At 40.2% G+C, this 25,959-nt stretch overlaps 1 protein-coding gene across 1 annotated transcript in view; it reads left to right on the plus strand.

The window, feature by feature from the left end:
• LOC122551779 (contactin-associated protein-like 5) overlaps positions 1-23,008 on the plus strand; it is an 879,926-nt gene extending 856,918 nt beyond the window's left edge. The window contains exons 23-24 of the mRNA XM_043694242.1: positions 15,060-15,131; positions 21,159-23,008. Of these exons, the coding sequence (XP_043550177.1) occupies positions 15,060-15,131; positions 21,159-21,355 (269 nt within the window). The 3' untranslated portion in view covers positions 21,356-23,008. The remainder of the gene's footprint in view (positions 1-15,059; positions 15,132-21,158) is intronic.
• The last annotated feature ends 2,951 nt before the right edge of the window (positions 23,009-25,959 follow it).

Genomic DNA, 25,959 nt, shown 5'->3' on the forward strand with positions numbered 1-25,959 from the left:
CCATTAAGTGTATAAGTCCTGCTAAGATTTGCTTTCCCAAAATGCAGCACCTCGCATTTATCGGAATTAAACTCCATCTGTCACTTCTCAGCCCATTGGCCCATCTTGGTCCAGATCCTGTTGTAATCTGAGGTAACCCTCTTCGTTGTCCACTTTTGGTGTCATCTGCTAACTTACTAACTGTACCGCTTATGCTCACATCCAAATCATTTATGTAAATGACAAAAAGTAGAGGGACCAGCACTGATCCTTGTGGCACTCCACTGGTCACAGGCCTCCAGTCTGAAAAACAATCCTCCACCACCACCCCTGTCTTCTACCTTTGTGCCAGTTCTGTATCCAAATGGCTAGTTCTCCCTGTATTCCATGAAATCTAACCTTGCTAATCAGCCTCCCATGGGGAACCTTGTCGAACGCCTTACTGAAGTCCATATAGATCACATCTACTGCTCTGCCCTCATCGATCTTCTTTGTTACTGCTTCAAAAACTCAATCAAGTTTGTGAGATATGATTTCCCACAGACAAAGCCATGTTGACTATCCCAAATTAGTCCTTGCCATTCCAAATACATGTACATCCTGTCCCTCAGGATTCCCTCCAACAACTTGCCCACCACCGAGGTCAGGCCTATCAGTCTATAGTTCCTGGCTTGTCTTTACCGCCCTTCTTAAACAGTGGCACCATGTCTGCCAACCTCCAATCTTCTGGCACCTCACCTGTGACTATCGATGATACAAATATCTCAGCAAGTTATTTGGGTGGAACTGAGAACTGAGAAATAAGAAAGGGATGATCACCTTATTGAGATTTTACTAAATATCCCCTAATACAGATGAACCCCGATTATCCGAACAAGATGGGCAGGCACTATTTTGTTCAGATAATTGATTATTCGGTTAATCAATTCAATGCCTTTCCTCTGGGGCTCAGAGTTGTCAGTTAAGTGAGCTCCCCATTCAGGAGACGAGGCAGCAGCATAACCCTAACCATGCCCCCTCACCCGCTCCCAACCCCATCCAACCCTGCTCGTAGGAATAGGGAATGCTGGATGACTAAAGAAATTAAGGGTTTGGTTAAGAAAAAGAAGGAAGCACATGTCAGGTATAGACAGGATAGATCGAGTGAATCCTCAGAAAAGTATAAAGATAGTAGGAGTATACCTAAGAGGTAAATCAGGAGGGCAAAACGGGGCATGAGATAGCTTTGTCGAATAGAGTTATGGAGAATTCAAAGGGTTTTTACAAATACATCAAGGACAAAAGGGTAATTAGGGAGAGAATAGGGCCCCTCAAAGATCAGCAAGGCAGCCTTTGTGTGGAGCAACAGAAAGTGGGGGAGATACTAAATGAATATTTTGCATTTGTGTTTACTGTGGAAAAGGACATGGAAAATATAGAATGTAGGGAAATAGATGATGACATCTTGAAAAATGTCCATATTACAGGGGAGGAAGTGCTGGATGTCTTGAAACACATAAAAGTGGATAATTCACCAGGACCTGATCAGGTGTACCCTAGAATTCTGTGGGAAGCTAGGGAAGTGATTGCTGAGCCTCTTGCTGAGATATTTGTATCATCAATAGTCACAGGTGAGGTGCTGGAAGACTGGAGGTTGGCTAACGTGATGCCACTGTTTAAGAAAGATTGTAAGGACAAGCCAGGGAACTATAGACCAGTGAGCCTGGCATCAATGGGCAAGGTGTTGGAGGGAATCCTGAGGGACAGGATGTACATGTATTTGGAAAGGAGAAAGTGAGGACTGGAGATGCTGGAGATCAGAGCTGAAAATGTGTTGCTGGAAAAGCGCAGCAGGTCAGGCAGCATCCAAGGAACAGGAGAATCGACGTTTCGGGCATAAGCCCTTCTTCAGGAATGAGGAAAGTATTCCTCATTCCTCATTCAAGTGTGAAAATATTCACACTTTCCTCATTCCTGAGGAAGGGCTTATGCCCGAAACGTCGATTCTCCTGTTCCTTGGATGCTGCCTGACCTGCTGCGCTTTTCCAGCAACACATTTTCAGCATGTATTTGGAAAGGCAAGGACTGATTAGGGATAGTCAACATGGCTTTGTGCGTGGGAAATCATGTCTCATGAACTTGATCGAATTTTTTGAAGAAATAACAAAGATAATTGATGAGGGCAGACCAGTAAACATGATCTATATAGACTTCAATAAGGCTTTTGACAAGGTTCCCCATGGGAGACTGGTTAGCAAGGTTAGGTCTCATGGAATACAGGGAGAACTAGCCATTTGGATACAGAACTGGCTAAAAGGTAGAAGAGAGAGGGTGGTGGTGGAGGGTTGTTTTTCAAACTGGAGGTCTGTAACTAGTGGAGTACTTAAAGGATCGGTGCTGGGTCCACTACTTTTCATCATTTGTATGAATGATTTGGATGTGAGCATAAGAGATAGAGTTAGTAAGTTTGCAGATGACAACAAAATTGGAGGTGTAGTGGACAGTAAAGGTTACCTCGGATTACAACAGGATCTTGATCAGATGGGCCAATGGGTCGAGGAGTGGCAGATGGAGATTAATTTAGATAACTGCGAGGTGCTGCATTTTGGGAAAGCAAATTTTAGTAGGGCTTATACACCTAATGGTAAGGTCCTGGGGAGTGTTGCTGAACAAAGAGACCTTGGAGTGCAGGTTCATAGCTCCTTGAAAATATAGTCACAGGTCGATAAGATAGTAATGAAGGCTTTTGGTATGCTTTCCTTTATTGGTCAGAGTATTGAGTACAGGAGTTGGGAGGTCATGTTCCCCTGGGATGGGCAAGTCCAGAACTAGAGGGCATAGGTTTCGGTTGAGACAGGAAAGATATAAAAGAGATCTAAGGGACAGCTTTTTCACACAGAGGGTGGTATGTGTGTGGAATGAGCTGCCAGAGGAAGTGGTGGAGTTTAGTACAATTGCAACATTTAAAAGGCATCTGGGTGGGTATATGAATAGGAAGGGTTTGGAGGGATATGGGCTAGGTGCAGCCAGGTGGGATTAGAATGGTTTGGGATATCTGGTCGGCATGGATGAGTTGGGACGAAGGCTCTGTGTCTGTGCTGTACATCTCTGTGACTCTAGCATCTGCAGTTCTTTGTTTTATTCAATTATCTGGAGTTGGTTTCTAAACCATGTAATTCTTGTATAGGCATCTTAAAGGCTCCATTCGTAATTTGGAGACTTTCTGCATTTGTATCTGTCGAGCTGAAATCTCACAGATTTACTGCAGTAACTGGTTTTAACAAGAAAAAGTAGGGTTCATTCAACATATTAAGAAAAGGAAAAGTGCCTCCAATTGCTCGTTCTAAATAACTTGCAGTTATCCTTCCTGGAAAATGTGCATTTGCAAGCATTCAGTGAAGCTAAAATTCTGCAGATAGCAACATACCCTAACCAACACTATAAAACCATTTTTCAAATAATTAAATCACAGCAGATCTATTCCTCAACCCCACTTTTCCGCCTTGTTCCATGATCATTACTGAACAAAAGATCAAAAAAGCCTTCATTTTGAAGATTTCAGTTCACCAGCATGCGCAACCATTTGGAGGTGAGAGTCCTGCATTTTCATTGTATTTTTTGTGGATAATGTGTTTCCTCATTTCAATCCTAAATCACCCAGCTTTAATTTTAAGATTCTGTTCTAACTTCCCCAACTGATTGCTTTTTGGTAACTCTAAGTCCTTTCATTGTTGTAAACTCCTGAATTAGTCAAGCTAATTTGTAAACTCTGCAAAGCTCACTGATCATAGAATTGTGATTAGATTTACCTCTATCTGATGTTTTGATGTCAAATCAAAGTCTCCTGCCCAATGCTGCTGTCACAGCAGAACAGTGCCCGAAGACAGTGCCAGCAAAAGAGCATCAAGGGTTAGCAACTAAAGTTTCTTAATTGTTTTGTTCTCCAGAATCCATTGGGAACTGATTGAACTCTTTTGATTTATTTTTGTGTGAACATGAATGCGAGGTAACTTAAAGGGGATGACTCATGTAAGATCTGTACAGGGATCTTTGGGAATGCTCCCCAGCTTAGTGGGAATAATATGAAGAACGTGTGCATTTTACTATTAGAGAAAAATTAAAAACTGTGATTACTGCAAGTTATTTGTCATACCAAATGACATGGGAACTCTCAAAATCACTTCAAAATTAACCATTTCATAGATCGTGGTTATGTTATGGAAAAAAATTGTTTGATTTGCAAATTGTCCTGCATTAGAAAGAAACAAAGGGAAAATATTAAAACTTTTTTTTTGCAATTTATTGACGTCTGATATGTTTGGCCAGATTGTCGAATCTGGGTCAGAAAGGGCATGCCTCATGTTAACTGCCAGCTTCCTATTTTATGTGTTAGTTCCTTCCAGCCCTGTTGTGTGGATGAAGATAACTAGAAGAGTCATGCTGAGTAAGCAGTATGACGTTTATTGTATTAGTGCAACTATTTATAAAGCACATGACTATGACCCACAGTGATGCAAACTAGCCTGCGGTCTATCTCTGACCAGCTCCTGCTTTGCTCTGATGATGTTCAATTGTTGTCATCACAATGGATGGTGCTAGTGCACTCAATTGAGTATTAATCCTTTCGGGCCCTTTTCAATTCATACACAGCATAAATCATTTTATATTGGAGATTTTGCATCTCCCGAAGCTGGCTCCAGCAGGGATGTAGGATTGAATTTTCTCAGCTTGAGATGCGGACTTGGCTGGTTCTATCACTTACCCCTACCTCTCAGTTGGCTACAACACCTCCAGAGACAAAATTGCAACTGCTGCCCATCTGTGATAACATTGGGGTTAAAGAAAAGGTTGTAATCTGATCTCAAAATAGTTTCCTTTACCTTCTTCCCTAAGCAACAGAGAACGCATTAATTAAAATTTCAACTTCGATTCAAAGCTAATTATCCTTGATCCTGACTGTTTTTCACTGGAGAAATAATGTGGTATTTTTCAACACAGTTGTTTTCATATTAATATGATAGCAACTTTCTAGGACTTCTACTAATCACTGACCTGGGTCCTGAGCATAAACATTGCATTTTCCTCTCAAATTTTCCTTAGATCCCTAAATATTCAACCACCCAACCAGGATGGTTGTGTACACGGAAGTTGGGCACAGCCAATCACAAAAGCCAACCTCCCATCCATGGACTCCATTTATTGCAGAAAGGCTGCCAAAATCATCAAAGACACTCTCACCCCAGTAATGCTCTCTTCCAACCTCTTCCATCAGGCAGAAGATACAGAAGGATAAAGTGAGGACTGCTGATGCTGGAGAATCAGATTCAAAAAGTGTGGCACTGGAAAAGCATAGCAGGTCAGGCAGAGTTCGAGGAGCAGGAGAGTCCACATTTCAGGAATGTCCTGATGAAGGGCTTATGCCCCCCCGAAACATCGACTCTGCTGGTCCTCAGATGCTACCTGATCTGCTGTGCTTTTCTAGTGCAACTCTTTTCCACACAGAAGATACAGAAGCTTGAACACTTGTAGCAACATGTTCAAGAATAGTGTCTTCCCGTTGTTGTTAGACTGCTGATCTAACTTCAAATCTAAAGTTGATCTTGCTTTTATGCACTTCTTGTGCAGCCACCACCTTTTATGTCTTGCTCTGTCTAAATGCTCTAACATCTATCTGTTCTTGTTTGTTATGATCTGCCTGTCCTGCTTGCAAAATAAAAATTTTCACTGTACTCAGGTACATATGACAACAATAAATCAAATCAAATCAAATTGAGTATACTCATTATTACAGTCATGGACTACATGACTTTCATCCTACGTTTATAGCTTCATTTTCAAAATCTAGCGATCTTATAAATGAAAACATATAGATCAAAAAGATCTTATAAATTGCATAATTCTAGCTACCACTAACTGAGGGCAAACTCTTACTTTCATGGATACTCTGAAGACATGATTATCTAACAGTTTAGTAGGGCAAATATGGAGCTGTTTTCACATGCAAGAAAAGTTATAAATGTAAAACAGCAAAAGTGAAACAATAATAGTAAATAAAATCTGAAAGGGAATCAAAGAGACACGTTTGCACCCAGTGAGTGATAAAATTGTTGAACCTGCTGCCACAGAAGTTGTTGAAAGAAATAGCATAGATGCACTTTTTTTTTCACTCTGCATGAACATCATTGGCAAGGTCATCTGTTCTTTCCTCTTTCTGAAATCCCTTGAGATGGTAGTGATAAACGTGATGTGCTGTGGCCCATCCAGTGTTAGAAGATAAATAATGATGTTGGAGAGCGAGGTAAAAGTTTTTGATCCACTGAGAGCAAAAGAATAATATTATATTGCCAAGATAAGATGGAATATGGCTTGAAGAGAAATCTGCAGGTAGTGGTGTTTCCAGATCTCTATTGCCTTTGACCTTTTAGATTGTGAGGTGTACAGGTTTGCTGTAAACCGAAGATTGCTGAGTTGCAACATTGAGTCTTGCCTACAGCACATACAACTGTCACCATGTACCGATGATCAAGAGAATAAATATTTAAGGTGGTGCTCTTGAAGTGGACTGGTTTGTTCCAAATTATGTCCAAAATACTTGAATCTTCTCTGAGCTGCACCCATCCAGACAACCTCTCACTTATGCCTTGTAGATGATGAACTGATTTTGGAAAGTTAGGAGATGAGTTACGCCCAGCGTCTGACCATGTCTTGTAATGACAATAATTATAAGGCTGGCCAGTTAACAATCAGGGAATTGAGAGTGTGAGATTCAGTGATGGTACTGTTGTTAAAAGTCAGAAGGTTTAGATTCTTTCATGTTGGAGGTGGACAATGCCTAGCACTTCTATGGAAGTGGTTATGGGTTTGGAAGGTGCTTCCAAGGATCTTTGGTGAGTTTCTGCAGTGCATCTTGTAGACAGTACACACTGCTGCTACTAAGTTTGAGGGTGGAGGGACAAGATGCTTGTGGATGTAGTTTCAATCAGGTGGGCTGCTTAGTCTAGAATGTTGTCAAGCTTCTTGAATATTGTTGGAGCAACACCGATCCAGGCAATTGGGGAGTATTTCATCCCAGTCCTGACTTGAACCTTGTTGATGGTGGAAAAGCTTTGAGGAGTTAGAAGGTGAGTTACTCACCACAGTACTGCTAGCCTCTGACCTGCTAATGTGGCCACTGTATGTATGTGGTGACTCCAGTTGAGTTTCTGATCAATGATAACCCCAAGGATGTTGATAGTGGGGATTTATTGCTGGTAATACCATTGAATGTCAATAAGGTTGTCTTTTATTGGAGACGGTCATAGCCTGGTATTTGTGTGGCAGGAATGTTACTTGCCTCTTGTCAGCCCAAGCCTGGATATTGTCCAGGTCTTGTTGGACTGCTTTGGAATTGGATGCTTCATGAATGGTGCTAAAGATTGTAAAATTGTTGGTGAACGTTTCCACTTCTGACCTTAAGATGGATCGAAGGTCATTGAGGAAGCAACTGGGCCTAGGACCCTACCCTGAGGAACTCCTGAGGAGCTAGCTTGGAGCTGAGATGGAGACAATGAGGACTACAGATGCTGCAGAGTTAGAGTTGATAAAGCAGGCATTGGAAAAAGCACAGCAGGTCAGGAAGCAGCTGAGGAGCAAGAGAGTCGACATTAAGGGCATAACCCTTCTGTGCCTTACCAATTCTGGAGCTGAAATGACTGACCTCCAACAACTGCAACCGCCTTTCTATGTGCCACATATGACTCCGACCAGCAAAGACTCACTCCTGCGGCTATGCCATTTAGGACTTGATTAGTGATGGTGCTGTCAAACCACTCTTGGTGATGGAATCCTAAACCTGAAAATACACTGCACCCTTCCTGTCCTCAGTGTTCCTTCCAAGTGCTGTCCATCACAGAGGAGAACTGGCTCATCAACTGTGTGAAGGTGATACATGCTAGGCAGCAGAGGGTTTCCTCAACCATGTTTGCCCTAATGCCCTAATACCTCATGTAGCCTAAAGTCAATGTTAAGGATTCCCAGGCAATTCCCTTTTCAACTGGATACCATTGTTCCACCACGTCTATTGGCTGTGTCTTCAGTGGGATAGAATATATCCAGGAATGTTAAGGGTATTGTCTGGGGACATCCTAAACCTAACCCCGTATAATTCTTGAAATATGACTATTTCAGGCTGTTGCTTGACTAGTCTATGAGGCACCTCTCCCAATTTTGATAACAGTCACACTATTTTGATAAGGAGGACTTTGGAGGGTTGACAGGGCTGAGTTTTTTAAAAAATACATTCATGGGTTGAGGGCATTGCTGTTCAAGCCAGAATTTGTTGCCTATCTCTAATTGCCCAGAGGGCAGTTAAGAGTCAACCACAATTGCTATGGGTGTGGAGTCACATGTAGGCCAGACTGGGTATGGATGGCAAATTCCTTCCCTAAAGGGCCTTAGTGAACAAGATGGGATTTTCCAACAGTCGACGCTGGATTCATGGTCATCATTAGACTCTTACTTCCAGATTTTACTGAATTCAAATTCCACCATCTGCCATGGTGAGATTTAAACCTGGGTCCCCAAAATATTACCTGTGTCTCTGGACTAACAGTCCAGTGATAATACCATAAGTAATTACCTCCCCCCTGTTGTCAATACTGATGTCTCGGATGATGTCAGCTGGTTCTGTTGATTCTGTTCCTTTTCTGAGACATTTTAGTAGATTGATACAACTGAGTGGCTTTCTAGACCATTTCAGTGGTCAGTTAGGACTTAACCACATTGTTGTGGGTCTTGATCACATGTAGACCAGGTATGGATAGCAGTTTTCTTCCTTAAAGGACATCAGTGAACCAGATGGAGTTTTACAACAAATGACAATGACATGGTTCGACTAGAATTTTAATTCCAAACTTTATTTGAATTCAAGTTTTTCTGTTGGCCATGATATTGGTTTTGCTGGACATTTTCTGAGTTTCTGAATTACTAGTTCAATGACAATACCATTAAACACTCACCTCCACATAATGTCCAAATCTTTCTTTTGTTCTCTATGAAAGAAATTGCAAAGTGAAGGATAATCAAGACTTTCAACTTACACACTTGCTGTCTGTGAAAATTGTTGAATGCAATTCACTGCTCCCCTACTTCATAAACACATAGAGTGTTGGAAATTCCTTTGACTTAGCACTAGATTCACATTAACAATATGAAAGGGGAAAATTGCCAGCTGTTGATGATTAGATTTTCGTATGTACCTTTCGCTGTGATGCATGATGTATGTCATTGCCTTGCAAACCAAGGTTAAAAGTGATGAGATCGATTGAATACGACATGCCATAGAACATTGAGTCTCCATTACTTGCACTCCTTAGTATCTTCTAGAATGCTTGCATGTTTCAGGGCTATCTGATATTTAATTTCAGTCAAGACAAAATGATCTTTCAGAATTTATGAAAAAAAGGGATATAATGATCAAGTCAAATGAAACAAAGGAGTCTATAGATTTTGTTCAAAGCATCTATTGCCAGGAATGTAGAAACTCTCAATTGTCTGCATTCTCTATTAGCATTCAAAAGCAGACACATTCACTTTTGGTTGATGAGAGGCTCTCATCCATTGTTGCTCGCCACTTGATTTTGAAGTTAACTATGCACAGGCCTGGTTTTGACATCTCTACAGATTCTAAATGCATGAAATTGATTGGTATATTGACTACATCATTTGTGAGATTTCTGTTCATTCACAAATGTATCAAGCTCTGAAGTGAATTCTTATTTTCATTTGTAATGTTTTAAAGGTCACCTACCTATTAGGAACAGAGACATTACACCCAGAATATGCAAAACTGGTACCTGATTGGAATCAATAAAGACCTTGAAATTACGATTACTTAGACTACCCTAGCTCATTATGCAATTTGTTAATTTCTTCTCTTTAAATGTGTGATGAACTACTTCAAACGCTACAAATGGTTAAGTGTTCACAGTTATAAAATGGTCTTTAAGAATCATCAGCCAACGTCCCTGTGTCAAGATCCACCTGAGTGGAACATCTAGTGTTGATTCAAATGGAATTCATAGATTTATGAAAGTTTCCCAAAAAAGAAAGCTACTTTGGGTGAAGAATTATCCTATCTGAGATGTAAACTAGTGGCGACAAAACCTGATGATGCATGTGAGGAGACTGCTGCCTGAAAAGATATGGATTGTGCCCCCTCTGCCAGGTGTGGCAGCGACCCAAAACATAATGCACAATCTTCGCTGTTCCTGTACTCACCCCAAGTTATTTTTTATTTCCACTAATAGAGCTATTTCCTTTGACTGGGTGGGTCAGTCTGCAGACGCATTCTCAATTTTGGAACACAGATTTCATCCTGATACCTGCAGAAACTGACAGTGAAGGAAAGGTCAAGAACTAATTTATATCTCTTCCATTGTGTATTCCTTTTAGATAAATAGTCATAACTATAAATAATCATTGCTAATCCCCACAGGGAATTAAGGAGTATGCTCTTTATCCAGCCAATGGTTTGACTGTGGAATTTGGTACCATAAGCAATAATTAAGAGATACAACATCTATGCAACTTTTCACTTACTTAAATCAATGTGGCCATTATTGGTGGGGACAGAATTTGATATCCATCCCTAACTGCTCTGAAGAAGGTGGTAGTGGACCTACTTTTTAAACTATTGCAGTCCATCTCATGTAGGTAGTCCCACTGTGAATTAAGAAGGAACTACGGGACTTTGACGCAGTGACGCTGAATGAATGTGAATGTATTTCCAATTCATGATGGGATATAACTTGAAGAACAACCTGTAGTTGAGGTTTTCCCAAATGTATGTTCCCTTATACTTCTTGCTGATGGAGGACAGTGTGGTGACTCACTGGTTTCTATTACCTCCCAGTGCCAGGATCTGGGCTTGATTCCAGCCTCGGGAGCTGTCTGTTTGGAGTTTGTTCGTTCTTCCCATGTCTGTACGGATTTTCCCCAGGTGTTCCAAATCCCTCCCACAATCCAGAGGTGTGCAGGTTAGGTGAATTGGCTATGCTAAATTGTTCATAGTTTCCAGCGTGGTGTAGGTTAGGTGGATTAGCCACGGTAAATGTAGGGTAATGGGGATCGGGTAGAGGTCTGGGTGGTATGCTGTCTGGAGGGTCAGTGCAGACTTGATGGATCAAAAGGCCTTTCTGTGCACTCTGAGGATTCCATGATTCTATGAGCATAGGTTTAGAAGATTCTGTCAAAAGAGATTCAGTGAGTTTTCAAGGTGCATCTTATATACTATTGCGCCACCGTGCATCAGTGGTGGATGTAATGTATGTTTAAGGTAGTGGATGGCACACCAATTAAATAGACTGATTTGTCCTGTATGATATCAAGTATGTTGAGCATTGTTGAAGCTATATTCATTCAGGCAAATGGAGAGTGGTCCTGACTAGTGCCTTGTACATTGCAGTCAGACGTTTAGGAGTTGTCTACGAGGTCTTGTAGCCCCAATATTTATCAGGTTGTCCAGTTAAGGTTGTCATTAATAATAGCTCCCAGGTATCAATGGTGGGCCTCTAGCAAAAATTATAGTGTTCGACATTCAAGAGAGATAGATTAGACTCACTGAAGTTAGAGCTGGTCGCTATCTAGCACCTACATGGTGCAAATGTATTGAGATGTTTATAAACCCAAGACTGAATGTTGTCCAGATCTTACTATGTGCCGCATAAACTTCACTATCTGAGGTGATGTGAATGTAACTGCGTAATCATCGGACATCCCCACTTCTGACATTATGATAGTGAGGGGTTCTCCAATCATCCAGTTGTAGACTCAGGCTAGTTTCAACCTTGATTACCCAATGTAGCAATTGTCTTCTGGAAGATGCAGTACCATGAGCATTGTCTTTCAATTCTCTATAGTGTCTGGAATTCAAGGGTCAAATCACAAAGAAAGATTAACAAACAACAGTAGTGCTTCATGGAATTTAGGATATGATGGTTGATTTGATTGAATTTGGATATATTAATGAGAACACAAGGAGTAGATGGTGAAACTGTCAGCATTGACTGTCATAGCTTGTCTGGAGTCCACACGTGGAAGTGAATGCAGAAGTATAGGAATTGTTTGGAGTGAATTTGTGCTTCTCTAAGGGATGTAGTGTTGGTGTTATTCACTTTGTAAGCAAATCAAAATCATTGAACATGAGAACTTCTGCTTTTTCATAATTTCTCTGGTTGTAAAACCACTTGGAAAACTACATCCTGTTGCTGGAGATATCACTGGGTTTAAACAACATACTAAAATCACAATTATTGCAAGAAAATCTCTTTGGCCCTGAAAATCAGTTTTATATTTAGGATTATCAGATCGGCCATGATCACATTGCATGATGGAGGAGACTCAATGGGCCGAATGGCTTACTTGTGCCGCTTTGACACATGTTCTTTATGGAATATGAAATTCCTCCATGATGGTAAAGAAATGCACACTTAAAGCAAAATGACAATCTTACATTTCTTTATGATATTTTGACTTCTCTCTTCATTCCATATGTGTGTCTCAATCTTGATTTTCTTTCTGCAATGTTCTGTTAGAAGCTGAAAGATAATCAATGCTTTCAACATATTGGTCTGTGAAAATCCTTCAGTGCAATTGGCTATTCACTCTGCTTTGTGACCTCACTATCATTAAAGGCTGGAAGATCTATTTCACTTGGTGCCAGACTCAAATTAACATTAAAATCCCCATCCTGTCATGAGTTTTGACTTTGATTGTGCCTTTCCTTGAAGCCAGTGATGAACACCTCCATAGCTTTGTTGCAAACTGCTTTATTTGGATGAATGCTTTTCAACATTTCATATCCTGGTGTGGACTGAAACATATATAGTGTAGAATGTTGATTATCTGAATTTCAATTGTTTGCACTCCTGAGTACCTTTTGAATGCTTGCAGCTTTTCAGGACATTGGATCTTTTATCTCTTTATTTACCTTTTATTTTAATCTAAAATTTTTATGTTCAGCAACTGGGCTGCTTGAATTTATTGAAAAAGAGAAAAACAAGCAATTCCAGAAAACAAAGGAGTTTATGCATATTGTTCAAAACATCTTTTGCAGGGAGTTTAGAAAGTCTGGATTGAGTGATACATTTACTACATCATTTGCTAGATTCTTGTATATGCACAAGTGTACTAAGCTTTGAAATAGATTCTTGTTTTCACTTAAAATGCATGGAAGACCACCTGTCGACAGTAATATTTCATCAGTATTTTGTTCTAACAAAGTAAACTGTTATGGAAACCTGAGAGCTTATGTTAATGGATAAAGTCCTTGATATTGCAATTACTCAGAACACTTTATGCTATTATACAATATGTTAATCTCCTCTCTTAAATGTTTAGTGAACTACTTCAAGTGTTACAAATGATAAGCAGTCTTCACAACTTCCAAAAATGGTATTTGGGAATCACAGGTCTATAATCCTTGCATAAATTCCAAGATCCACCTGATGGGAACATTTAGCATTGATCAAGCAGGAGTTTGGAGATTTACAAGCATTTTTCTAATTATAATAGTCTGGGTGAAGAACGATGCTAACAGCTGGCATAGTTAAGGTGTCAATTTGTGAGGTAAGGTTGGAAAATATGGCAGAGATTTCCTCTTCTGAGGGTGTTCATGAGAGTGGATTATTGCCAAAAAAGATATGGGTTGAGACTCAGCTGCCAGATTTGGAAAGGATCAATGAAAAGCACAATTCTTAATTCCACCTCCCCATCCCACATCCATCCACCTCCAAAGAAAAAATCCAATTTAAATTTTACTTCCATTGATTGGCATCTTTCCTTCAACTAATCAATGAATTCTAAATTTTGGAACAAATAGACATTTCACCCTGTAACATTGCAAGAATTTCCAAGGATCTACATATCTTTGTCCAGAACAACTTCTGTCTCTTTCATTATTTTCCTTTATTGGACAAATGCTCACAGATTGTTGCGTAAATGCCATGAGCTTTCAGAGTATAGGTTTCTCAGTTCCTTTTTAAAGGTTCAGGATTTTAATGGAATTTAAGATCAGGCTTGTACCTTCCAGGAAGTGCCTGATGAAACAAACTACTGGGAAATAATGTGAGGGACAGGCAGTTAATTTGATCATATTTAGTGGTCAGTTTCCTCTTCTGGATCCATGTGTAGGTAAGCTGCACTTCAAATGCAAGTGAAAAATGAATAGATGAGGACTGCATCAATAAAGCTACTAGCATTTAACTGAACCAATCCACATCCATGTGCAGTAAGACCTAAGCAATATTCAGGCTTGCGCTGCTAGGTAGCAAGTAACAACTACATCAGGCAACAACATCTCCAACAAAGTAGACCCTGATCATTGATATTCAATGTCATATTCATGACTGAAGGCCCTAACGATCAACATTTGGTTACAATTGACTAGAGACTGAACTTCCATACAAATACTGTGTTATGAGAATGGATTAGAATTTTTGAACTGTCCACAATTTACAAGGCACAAGTCGGAAGTCTGATGGAATATTCTCCATTTGCTTGGATTGGTGCAGATCTAACAACACTCAAAGAGCTCAACACCATTCAAAAGAAAGTTATCCTGCTTGGTTCGCACCTAACACCTAACACTTTCAACATTTAAACCCTTCACCATCAACCACACCCACTTGTATCATCTACAAAATATACTGAGGTAACTTAGCAAGTTTCCTCCAAAAGCATCTTCCAAAGCCATGAACTCTATCACCTCAAGAATAAGGGCCGCAGATACTTACCAATCACACCTGCAGCAACATCTGCTTTGAAACACATACCATCCTGAATTGGAACTATATCCTTCATTTCCTTCATTGTCACTGGGTCAAGATCCTGGCACTCCCTAGTAGCACTGTGGGTATCCTTACACACCAAGCACTTCAGTGGCTCAAGAAAGCAGTTCATCACCATATGATGGGCAATAATTGCTGGCACTGGATGCCCATATCCCACGAATGAATAGAAAAAGTTATACCACACAGATGCAGAACATACAAAAATTATCAATAAATTATAATGCATTATCAACTGATAATTCTGATTTTGATTCTTTTTAAATTTAATTGCAGATCATTCTGGGACGATAGATGTGGGTCAACCATTAAAAAATTCAGTCAGAGGTGACTCAGCAGTCATTGGAGGTAAGTGTTTGAAATGGCTACTGGACTATAACATTCCCATTTTATAAATTTTAGATTGTTGTTGTAAAATCCCTCCATTATCTTGCCCTCTCTATCTCTGTAACCTCCATCAGTGCTTAAATCCTCTAAAATCTCGATTGCGAATTGCCTTATCATGTTTCACTGTATTAATGATGTTACACCTTTCCTTTCTGAAAATGTGCATGAGCCACATATTTTTAAATTAGGCATGCATTTGTACATCTCCATAAATGTTTAAGAATGACCAGAATATCTTAATCGGATTTTTTTTTGTTTACTTTGAATTATGTGAAATATTGAAAAGGCTATTTTATGACAAACTATGTAGCCCTCTTCTTCGATCACTTAAACTGTTCTCAGAATGCTAATTCCACCTTAATTGCCAGTCAATATTTATGCTGCTTTGTCATTAAGAAGCATAGTTATTGCAAGGAATATGCCAAGTTAGTCTTGTGTAATGTTATGGACTAGGCCAAACCACTCAAAACATTCTTAAGCAGGAAACCCAGACCATAACTTTGCAATTTGTTTCGGTAAGTGTACAGTGAAAATTACCCGGAGTAACTTAGCTAGGTTGACTACTAGATTTTAAAGCAGATGAAAATTTAATCACAAAATTACACCATGAAACACAAAGAACAGAATACAGAAACCCTATAGAACTCAGTCTATCCAAACTAGACTTCATTATGCTGTTCTGAATATACACAACAGTCCCAAGAAGCAAACTCCCCCTTGAAATTGAAGGGCAGAAAGAGAGAGAGAGAGAGTTTCCACACAAGTCCCTGTTGAACTCCTCACCATTCAGGTCTGAACTAAACTGCTCAGCTAGAGAGCTGACCACTGGCCTTCATTATACACATCACTTCTAAAACATGACCACTTTGGCCTGAAGTCTCATCTGTTTACCTATAAACCAAAGGATTCTCAAAATCCTTTCCATCTCTGCACCAAGCCAGACTGATCGGAGCCCGGCCAGGTTTATTGCCCCTCTGGAAAAAAGTCAAGGACAGGGCTTCCTTGAGCCAAGGAACAGCTTTTAGAGTAAAAAAGGGACGAGCTTTATGACAATAATAAAAAGAAAAAGACAACTAAATTGAAATGAACTACTGTAAGATCTAAAGCTTCAAAGCAAACCTACTGAATCCTAGTCAAAAATCACACAATACCAGATTATTGTCCAATGGGTTTATTTGGAAGCACTAGCTTTCAGAGCACTGCTCCTTCATCAGATGGTTGTAGAGAATAAAATTGTAAGACACAGAATTTATAGCAAAAGATTATAGTGTGATGTAATTGAAATTACATATTGGAAAAGACCTGGATTGTTTGTTAAGAATCTCATCTTTTAGAATGACCATGTTGGTTTCAGTTCATTCATATGTAAATCGCAAAACTGTTTTTAAAAGATACATTTTCAAGTGAACTTTAACAATTGGTGTCATGTCAGCCCAGATAATGTATTGAAGGTGTAAGCTTGCCTGTCTGAGGCTGTCTGTGTCAAAATGTCAGACTGATTCTAATCTAAAAAATGGAATTGCCGAATCTTGCAAGAATTCATGCAGATTTTGAGCAAAGTAAAATGTAATTCTGCAAGTACAAATTGTTTACTGTGAGGAGGACAGTATAAACTCTGGAAGGATATTGACAAGTTGGTGGAGTGGGCAGATCGATGGCAGATGAGTTTTAATGCATAGAAATATGAGGTGGTGCCCTGTGGAGGAAGTATATATATTGAAAGACAAGATAAAATAACAGGTACAATTGTAAAATGGTGCAAGGGTGAAGGGACCAATTGGTATACATGCAGAGATATTGATAACAGTAAAACACATAGAGCTGCAGTGAGTAAAGTTGACAGTCTCCTTGGCTTTATTAATTGGAGCATAGAATGCAAGAGCAAAGAGATGATGTTGAACTTGTAAAAGGCAATTGCTAGACCTCAAGTGGAGTATTTTATACAGATCTGAGTGTTATGTTGTAGGAAAGATTGGAGAGAGTGCAGAAAAGGCTGACAAGAATGGTACCAGAAATGAGAAAGTTCAGTTATGAGGATAGATCTGAAGAAATTAGGACTATTCTCCTTGCTGAGAGGAAGGCTGAGAGGAGATCTAACAGACATTTTCAAAATCATAATTGGGCTTGATAGGGTAGATAAGGAGTGAATGTTCCTGCTTATGAAAGGAACAAGAACAAGAGGTTGTTTATTTGAAATGACCTGCAAAGGAAGCAAGAATAAAGTGAGGAAATCTTTTTTTCACTCAGTGAGTGGTTAGGATGTGGATTGCATTGCCTGGAAATATGTTGGAGGCTGGTCCCACTGAAGCATTCAAGAGGGCACTAAATAATTATTATCACTTTCTCTCTTCAATTGATAATTTGCCTCTTGCTTCTGTTCTCTCTTCCATTTCTGACAATGCTTCAATTCGATTACTTGTCGCTAATCGCTATCCTTTGGGGCCTCTGAAGCTGAGAGAGCAGAACCACCTGCTGTTTGTGTCACGTGTATGTCATTATTTTATGGTGACTGCGTCCAGATGTGTGCGTCTGGATGGATTCTCCCTCTGGTCCCACAAGACGATTATGCACATAAGCAGCACCTCAGTTGGGGAATGGTGTTGCAACAAGCTTTTATGTGGTTGGGAGTTCAGAAGCGAAATAAACACATGATGAAGCAAAGTATTAAGGGGGTACAAGCTACGTGATTTACACAGCAACATCAGCACGATATAATGATTGAGGGTACGTTGAAGGCATGCAGTCTGTCCCTATTGGATTAGGAGCAACTACTTGTAGGTAAAATTGTCAGATCAGTGGGAGTCATTCAAAGAGGAAATAGTGAAAGAATGCAGCAATAAGACTGGACACCCCTGCTTGTTAAGGGGTATGAAGGTCAGGATTAAGACAATGAGAGAAGTTTATGGCAGATACAATGGGATTAGAGTTAGCTTTAGGGTTAACCCAATAGACCAGAGTCCCTAGAAAAGTATTAAAAGTGCAGGGGAAACCTAAAAACAGAATTAGGAAAGGAAAGGCAGTGTGTGAGAAAGCACTAAACTGAACTAAAGAAAAACCCAAATGGTTGTTATAAACATATAAAGAGTAGGAAAGTAATTAGGGTGAAAAGTAGGGCCCAGTAATACCATCGAGATCATTGTGCAAACTCAGAAAACATGGGCACTGACCTCAATGAACAATTTGCATCAGTCCTATATAGCAACATGGAAAATAGCAACAGAAGTAGGCCATTCAGCCCTTCAAGCCTCCTCAGCCTTTTAGTACATAAATGGCTGATCCGCCTACTTGGTGCCCTGTTCCTGCTTTCTTCCCATACCTGTTGGTCCCTTTAACCCTAGAATTATTTCTATCTCCTTCTTGAAATCATTCAATGTTTTGGCCTCAACCACTTTCTGTGGAAGCAATTTCAGAAGGCTCACTAGTCTCTGCTTGAAGAAATTTCTCCTCATGGCTTCACAACAAAAAGATTTATGAAAGAAATTCAGTCCTTAAGACCTTGGCTGCTGAAGGCTGAGTGCCAAAGATGGAGTGATAGAAATCACGTAGGCAGAGGAAGACAGAATTAGAGAAGCACAGATCTCCAGGATGGTCATTGTACTGAAGAAAGTTGTGGGAAGAGATGTGAAAAATTCAAAAGCAGGGATGAAGATTTAAAAACTGAGATTGGAACCCAGAAATGGTTACTGCATGGAAATTTGATAACTCTTAAGTATCGGATGGTGGCTCAGTGGCTGATTAAGTGGACCACAGGAGTAATTATACATTTTATCTTAGAAACATCACTGAGCATTTCTACAAGACATTATGTCATTGTTACATCAGATCAAGGGGGGCTGGAACTTGAGTAGAAAGGTTAAATAAGGTGTCCTCTCTTACCACCCCTTCTATACATTTCTCTTTAATAGACCTGCTACAGTTCAATCCCAAGAATGTAGACCTAACTTTACAATAGCTCATAGGTCAGTTGGTTCATGGTGCTGGGACTTAGCATCAATTGGCTTATTAAAGTCAAGCTACCGGTGATTGACTAATCATTTATTTCATCAGTCTGGCAAGTGGGGTGGCATGTTGGCTCAGTGGTTAGCATTGCTGCCTCACAGCCACAGGAACTTGGGTTCAATTTGAACCTTGTGTGACTGTCTGTGTGGAGTTTGAACGTTCTCCCCTTACTTGCATGGGTTTCTGCCAATGGTTCGGTTTTCTCTAACAGACCAAAAATGTGGAGGTTAGGTGGATTAGCCACGTTAAATTATCTATAGTGTCCAGGCTAGGCAGCCTAGGTGGATTATCCTTGGTAAATGCAGGGTAACAGGGACTGCGTGTGACTTGGATGCTCTTCAGAGGGTCAGTGTGGACTTGAATGGCTGAATGGCCTCTTTTTGCACTGTAGGGTTTCTGTGATTCCATGAATTGCCCAACTATCTGGCTGTAAATTGTAAAAATGGCCAATTTTTCTCACATACTAAATGGATGAATGCACTGAGTTGTCAGAGGAGGGTTCAGTTCACCTGATGACCTTCACCCTGGAATGTTGAAAGTGATAGCTACAAGAATGCAGTGGTGATCACCTTTCAGAATTCTAGTAAATCTACAGCACAGATGAAGGTTGCAAATGCTTAAGAAAGGAAGGAGAAAGAACATGGGGAACGATAGACATGTTAGTCTGACATCAGTAGCTGGAAGCCCATATAAAGAATATGATTACTGGATCCTTAGGAACATGATTGTTTAATTGGACAGAGTCAACATGGATAAGTGCAGGGTCAAGAGTGTGGTGTGGAAAAGCCCAGCAGGTCAGGCAGCGTCCGAGGAGCAGGAGAATCAATGTTTCAGGCAAAAGCGCTTCATTAGGAATGAGGCTGGGAGCCAAAGGGGTAGTGAGATAAAGGGGAGGAGGGAGGGACTGGGGGGAAGGTAGCTGAAAGTGTGATAAGTAGATGGAGATGGGGGTAATCGGGATAGATTAGAGAGGAGGATGGAGTGGATAGGTGGGAAGGAAGATGGACAGGTAGGACAGTTCATGAGGGTGGTGCCAAGTTGGAAGGTTGGAACTGGGATAAGGTGGGGTGGGGTGGTTGGAGAAATGAGGAAAGTGGTGAAATCCATATTGATGCCATAGGGTTGGAGGGTCACGAGGCAGAAGATGAGGCTTTCTTCCTGCAGGTGCCGGTAGTTAGGATGTGGCAATGGAGGAGGCCCAGGACCTGCATGTCCTTGATGGAGTGGGAGGGGGAGTTGAAATATTAATTTGAAAAACAAACTGAAATTTCTGGAGAAACTCAGGAGGATATATGAAAGGTTAATCATATTTGACTACCTTCATAGTGTTTTATGAGGATGTTACTAGCAGAGTTGATAGTGGGGACCTCAGAAATGTAGTATATTTAGGAAGAAAGCTTCTGATAAAATCCCAGACAAATTAGTAAACAGGTTAGTAAAGCACATAGAATTGGAGGCAATATTGATTGAGGATTAATTGACTGACAGAAAGGAGAGATTCAGAGTAAATGTGTCATTCTCAGGTTAGCAGTCTGTGCCCAATGGGATACCAAAGTAATTGGCGCTTGGGCCACAACTGTTCACAATGATTTGACTGTGGGCCCCATAATCACATTTGCAATAAAACAAAGAACTTCAGATGCTGAAAATCTGAAAGACAAACAGAAATTGCTGTAGAAACTCAGTAGGTCTGTCAGCATGTGACAGAAAGCAGAGTTAATGTTTCAAATTTGGTGACTTTTCATCAGAACTCGTATTTGTTATTTTTGCAGGTTTGCCGATGGTACAAACGTTGGTAGTAATGAAGAGGATGCAGAGAGATTTCAGGGGATTATTTATCCCATTGCCTGACTGATTGCTGGTTTTACTTTTCATTGTGGAGATAGTGAGGACCGCAAATGCTGGGAAGTCATTGTAACTTGATACTGCCACTGCAGGATCTACTCCTCACTCCCTTATTCAAACTCAGTTCTTTTTTCTCACCCACAGGTATTATAGCAATCGTGATCTTTGTCATCCTCTGCATCGTTGCTGTAACAGGACGCCTGTTGTACAGGCACAAAGGCACGTATCGCACCAACGAAACAAAGGGGGTGGAATATGCTGAAAATACTGACACCACACTGAAGAACAATGCCACTTATCAGGACTCCATTAGTGAAGGCAAGAAGGAATATTTCATCTGACAGTGATACAAGCCCTTCTCATTACCTCAGTTACAGCAGAAGATTAATAACACTAACAGCTGGGACTCACTGACTGTACAATGAGTTAACAATGGACTCTGCAGCCAAAATGGCCAAAAGTTAGCACAAAGTACTGTACATGGCATAGGACTGGTTTTCATGATCAGATGGGGCAGAATTTGTTGTTTTCTGTAAACTGTGGATGAGTTTAGCAGAATAGATATACAAATTCTATCGAATTTGAAAAATGTTTATAAACAGCTATTAAAAGGTGAAATCTTTTACTTTAAGTGGCCCAAAGCAGATATCCCATTTATGTCAATAGCATTATTTTAAAAGCTGGCTGGGGAAAGATGGTGCACACGTCCACCGAAGCAGTTAAGTGATATAGAAAAAAGTTCAAACTAAATCAGATTCACTAAAGATTCTGATCAGTGGAACTTCAATATTGACTTAATAAATGCAACTTTGATAGAAATCATCTTTTTTTATTCAGTGATCTGTTCCATTCATTCCATCCATGAGGAGTCAGTTGATTTCTTCCTCCTGTGCTTAAGTTGGTTTTGCAATATTTTTGCACACACTTGTAATTGTGCAGGGTTACACCAGGGACTGTGGTTAGCACAAGAGACATGAAGGGAGACAGATTCTAATTTCCTATAAATTGACTTTGGAACAGGCAAAACAAAAGAAGTTTAGATCACCAAGTTTATAAAGTGCATTGTGACCTAAATAGCCTCAGGCAAACATGGATCTGTTTGGCATGTATTTCATTCATAGCTCAACTTGCAGTCTGTAAGACCACAGCAAATGGACCACCATACAGTTTGAATTAAACAATACTGCTTTTTGTTTGTCTCAACACAGTTTGTGTAACACAAAGCTGCTCTGTTCCTGTTGGTAGTAGACTAGCAATCTTACCAGAGATGCTGCATTGTAGACAGTATAAGGATTTCTTCTTGAAAATCTCACCTTTGCAGGAACTGTCCACTTTACACAGTGCCAGATCAAAAGCACCCTGATCCTAAACTGAATGATCTTATACTTGAACTGAGTCTGCTTGATGCTAGTACTGGGTTTCCAAAATGGGAAGTGTTCCTTTCCCCAAATACTAACATCCTACAAATAAATGTGACATTGTTATAAAAGATGTGTTTGTTCATAATATGGTCCAGAGATAGTGAGCACAGTAGTCCATTCTGAGTAGGTAGTTTTCTAATTAAACCCTTTCATTTGAACATATAATCTTCCCTTTTATTATTCAGTGTGTCTTTGGTACATACTATCAGCAACATTTAAACCAACAACAGACTAATTTATAAGAATCAAAACCTTCTTTTTGTTTCTATAATGTGACTGAAGTGCTATGATGCTGAATTTAAAATGACTGCTGCAGCCTTACATATATTTATAAAAGTGCTTTGTAAAAGTGTTCTGTGTTACAACTTCTTGAAGTACCTCCTTGTGTGAAAATTTTACAACTCTTTTGTAAAAAAAAGGAACATCCAATGTCATGTTAACACTCATCCTGGATTCAAAGTGGTCAAGTGTAAATTTAAACAGTTGTCCTCCTCCTTGTATTTTACATCTACAAGTTATCTCTTACATTTACGATTAAACTAATAAGATGAAAACAAAAGAATATGACATCTATAACCTTTTCAGTAAAGCAATTTTGTTACGATCATTACTGGGCTTAACACATGGGTCCACGCATGCAATAAATCAACAGAACTCGTTCAACTGAGATAATCTATTTGAAATTAAACCAACCTTTGCAGAAAATCGTACCCTTGTGACAGTCTCAAGTGTCACACTGGCTCTCAAACTCCATGCCTGGTTGCTTGTTGCAAACTGTATTGTAATTCATGTAAGCAAATTCCAAAACGGTGAGGCTATTTTATTTGATCAAACATTCTGGGGTGGAATGGTAGCTCAGTGGTTAACACTGCTGCCTCACACCACCAGGGACCTGGATTTGATTCCAGCCTTGGGTGACTGTCTGCAATTTGCACATTCTCCCCGTGTCTGTATGGGTTTCTGCTCAATGCTCTGGTTTCCTCCCACAGACCAAAGAAGTGCAGGTTAGGTGGCTTAGCCATGCTAAATTGTCTGTAGTGCGCAGGCCAGGGGGATTAGCCATAGTAAATTCAGTATTACGGAGGTGGGCTGGTGGATCTTGGTGGGATGTTTTTTGGAGCGTTGGTACAGACTCGATGGGCTAAATGACGTCTTTCCACACCATCAGTACTTCCGATGCTTATTGGTAGTTTGCCTATAATTGGGTCAAAGAAATTCAGATTCTTTGCATATCTTGATATTGGAAATAGAGAAGGCAGCAATTAAATGAGAACAATAAAGTGGCGTATCATCCATTTGATCATCACCATCAAGGCAGGAAAGCAACCCTTACTCAATGAAGAGTGCAGATGGTCATACCAGGATCAGCACCAGGCACACCTAAAAGTGAACTGTCCACCTAATGAAGCTGTAATACAGGGCAACTTGCATTGCAAACAGCAAGTGATGGACTGAGTTATGTGAGTCTTCAATTATTTTTTCAAATCTAAGCTCTGTTGAATCCAGATGTAAATTATGGTGGACTATTTAGCAAATGACAGGAGGAGGAGGCAGCTCCATATATGTCCCCATCTTCAATAATGGGGAAGCCACATCAGTGTAAAATGCATAGCTAGAATACTTGCAGCTTTAAACTCCAGAGATAGTAGACCCCTGTACCCGCGAGGGGAGGGAGAGAGTTATGTTTCAAGACCTACTGTGGAAGCCCAAAACTATGGGTAGGTGCAAACCACTTAAATGAGAAACATACCTTCCCGGCAGGTCCCTGGTTCTGGAATATTTGTACAATATGTTTGGGCCGCGATAAACCGCGGGTAACTGAAACCATGGAAACCAATTCCGCGGATACAGGGGTTGCCCTGTAATTTATGAACAGATGCGTTTTCTACTGATTTTGTTCAAAATCCTGTTCAGCCCAAGATTTTGTCAACTTTAACTTGTAAGTATGTAAGTAATGATGAACTGAGATACAGCCATATGATTGAATCGATGTTTATTTGAGATGAGATTGATTAGATTGGTAATAGGATAACTATTGTGGGCGGCACGGTGGCACAGTGGTTAGCACTGCAGCCTCACAGCGCCTGAGACCCGGGTTCAATTCCCGCCTCAGGCGACTGACTGTGTGGAGTTTGCACGTTCTCCCCGTGTCTGCGTGGGTTTCCTCCGGGTGCTCCGGTTTCCTCCCACAGTCCAAAAGATGTGCAGGGTCGGGTGAATTGGCCATACTAAATTGCCCGTAGTGTTAGGTAAGGGGTAAATGTAGGGGTATGGGTGGGTTTCGCTTCGGCGGGTCGGTGTGGACTTGTTGGGCCGAAGGGCCTGTTTCCACACTGTAATGTAATCTAATCTAATTTACATTTTACCTTATGCTGAAATGGTTTGACGAGTGCCAATTTCTATACTCTTATAATTTGATTCACACCTGTTCTTTGTTGTGTTAATAGACAACTACAACTGAAACTGTATCCATTTAAAACAGGCATGCACAAAGACTCACTTAATTAGAAGCAGTTTGGTAACTCAGTTAACAAAGCTACTGAACACGTAGTAATTTTCTTTGACCATGCACTGTTTGAAAACAAGAAGTTATGCCTGGTTGTGACTGGTGTGCTTTCACTGCAAATCAAAGGGAAGAGATTTTGCTGAGTTTGAGCTTCTCTGCTCCCAACTACCCGCCAACAAACCAGTGAAGACCAGTGAATCCTTTGAAGGTGCACTGAGTTGATCAAATGTGAGCACATTATGGGATTCCAAATGATCTATCCAATTTTTATATGTTACTTGAATATCTGACTGCATTATGGACATATCACAAAACCTGATTAAGGGATTGGAATGGTCATTGTTAGCAAGCATGACTTCATCAACAAAGTGCACACCATTCTTAAAAGTCCAAGCGTGTATCCATTGTACCTGCCATTAAGCAGTTTTATTTGAAAGATCACAAACTCCAGGAGCAGAAATCGGTGATCCAGCCCAATGAGTCTTCTCTGCCATTTGATGAGATCACGGCTGATCTGATAATCTTTAACTCAACTTTCCTGCTTTTCTCCCATAATTCTTGATTCCTTTATTGATTAAAAATCTGCCTGTCTCAGCTTTGAACATACAAATGACCCAACCTTGACAGCCTTCTGCAGTGAAGAAATCCACAAATTCACTATCCTCAGAAAGAAAACCCTCTGTCTTAAATAGATGATGCCTCATTCCAAGATTATGCTGCCTGGATCTAGAATCTCCCATAAGGGGAAGCAACTTTTCTGTATCTTTCCTGTCAAATCCCCTAACAATCTTGTATGTTTCAGTAAAGTCACCTCATATTCTTTTCAACTCCAATAAGTACAGGCATGACCTACTCAATGTCTCTTCATGAGGCAGTACCTTCATACCTTGAATCAACTGAGTGAACCTTCTCTGAACTGCCTCCACTGCCTCCAATGCCATCTTGAACATGCCACATTGATCCCAACCCACCATCTTCCATTGCGTTAGATAAGGAAATCTAAACTGTTCTCAATATT

Source organism: Chiloscyllium plagiosum, chromosome 7 (genome assembly GCF_004010195.1).
Source record: "Chiloscyllium plagiosum isolate BGI_BamShark_2017 chromosome 7, ASM401019v2, whole genome shotgun sequence".
In the NCBI taxonomy this organism is placed as follows: domain Eukaryota; kingdom Metazoa; phylum Chordata; class Chondrichthyes; order Orectolobiformes; family Hemiscylliidae; genus Chiloscyllium; species Chiloscyllium plagiosum.